At 28.4% G+C, this 469-nt stretch overlaps 1 protein-coding gene across 1 annotated transcript; it reads right to left on the reverse strand.

The window, feature by feature from the left end:
* Positions 1-9: 9 nt before the first annotated feature.
* LOC126910222 (uncharacterized) lies at positions 10-459 on the reverse strand (the record flags this gene model as incomplete). Its single annotated transcript, XM_050692577.1, has 1 exon — positions 10-459. A coding segment is annotated over one exon (450 nt), but the record flags the coding sequence as incomplete, so codon positions are not given.
* Positions 460-469: the final 10 nt, after the last annotated feature.

The raw sequence follows: 469 nt of genomic DNA on the forward strand, positions 1-469 counted from the left end.
TTCATTTATTTCTACAGGTGCAATAACATTGTTAATTATGCTTGTACATTTTTTTCGATGGAGTGTCAGTGACTGGGCAACCTTTGAATCTTTAAAAATATCCTGCAAAACAGGAGTTAATATATCTACAGCCTGAAATGCAATATTGTGATTTGCAAAATATGCTGATAGTTTAATTTCTGCACTCTTTATATCTTTATTTTTATCTTCATACTTTATATTTTTAGTTAAAACTTTAAGATTTTGTGATCCTCTCAGGCTTTTAATATTTGATAAATGTTTTTTTCCTTCGCTATGTTTTGCTAGCTCGCTTTTTCCACTTACCAGCACTACATTACATGCCACACATTTACATTTAGTTTTATCATTTGATATTTCTTGAAGCCAAAATTTATAATCTTTTATTTCAAGCCATTCTTTTCTAAATAATTTAATGTGAACTCTTTTTTTTTCTTCCTTTGATAGTTCG

Source organism: Daktulosphaira vitifoliae, unplaced genomic scaffold (assembly GCF_025091365.1).
Source record: "Daktulosphaira vitifoliae isolate Bord-2020 unplaced genomic scaffold, ASM2509136v1 Scaffold_8443, whole genome shotgun sequence".
NCBI lineage: Eukaryota > Metazoa > Arthropoda > Insecta > Hemiptera > Phylloxeridae > Daktulosphaira > Daktulosphaira vitifoliae.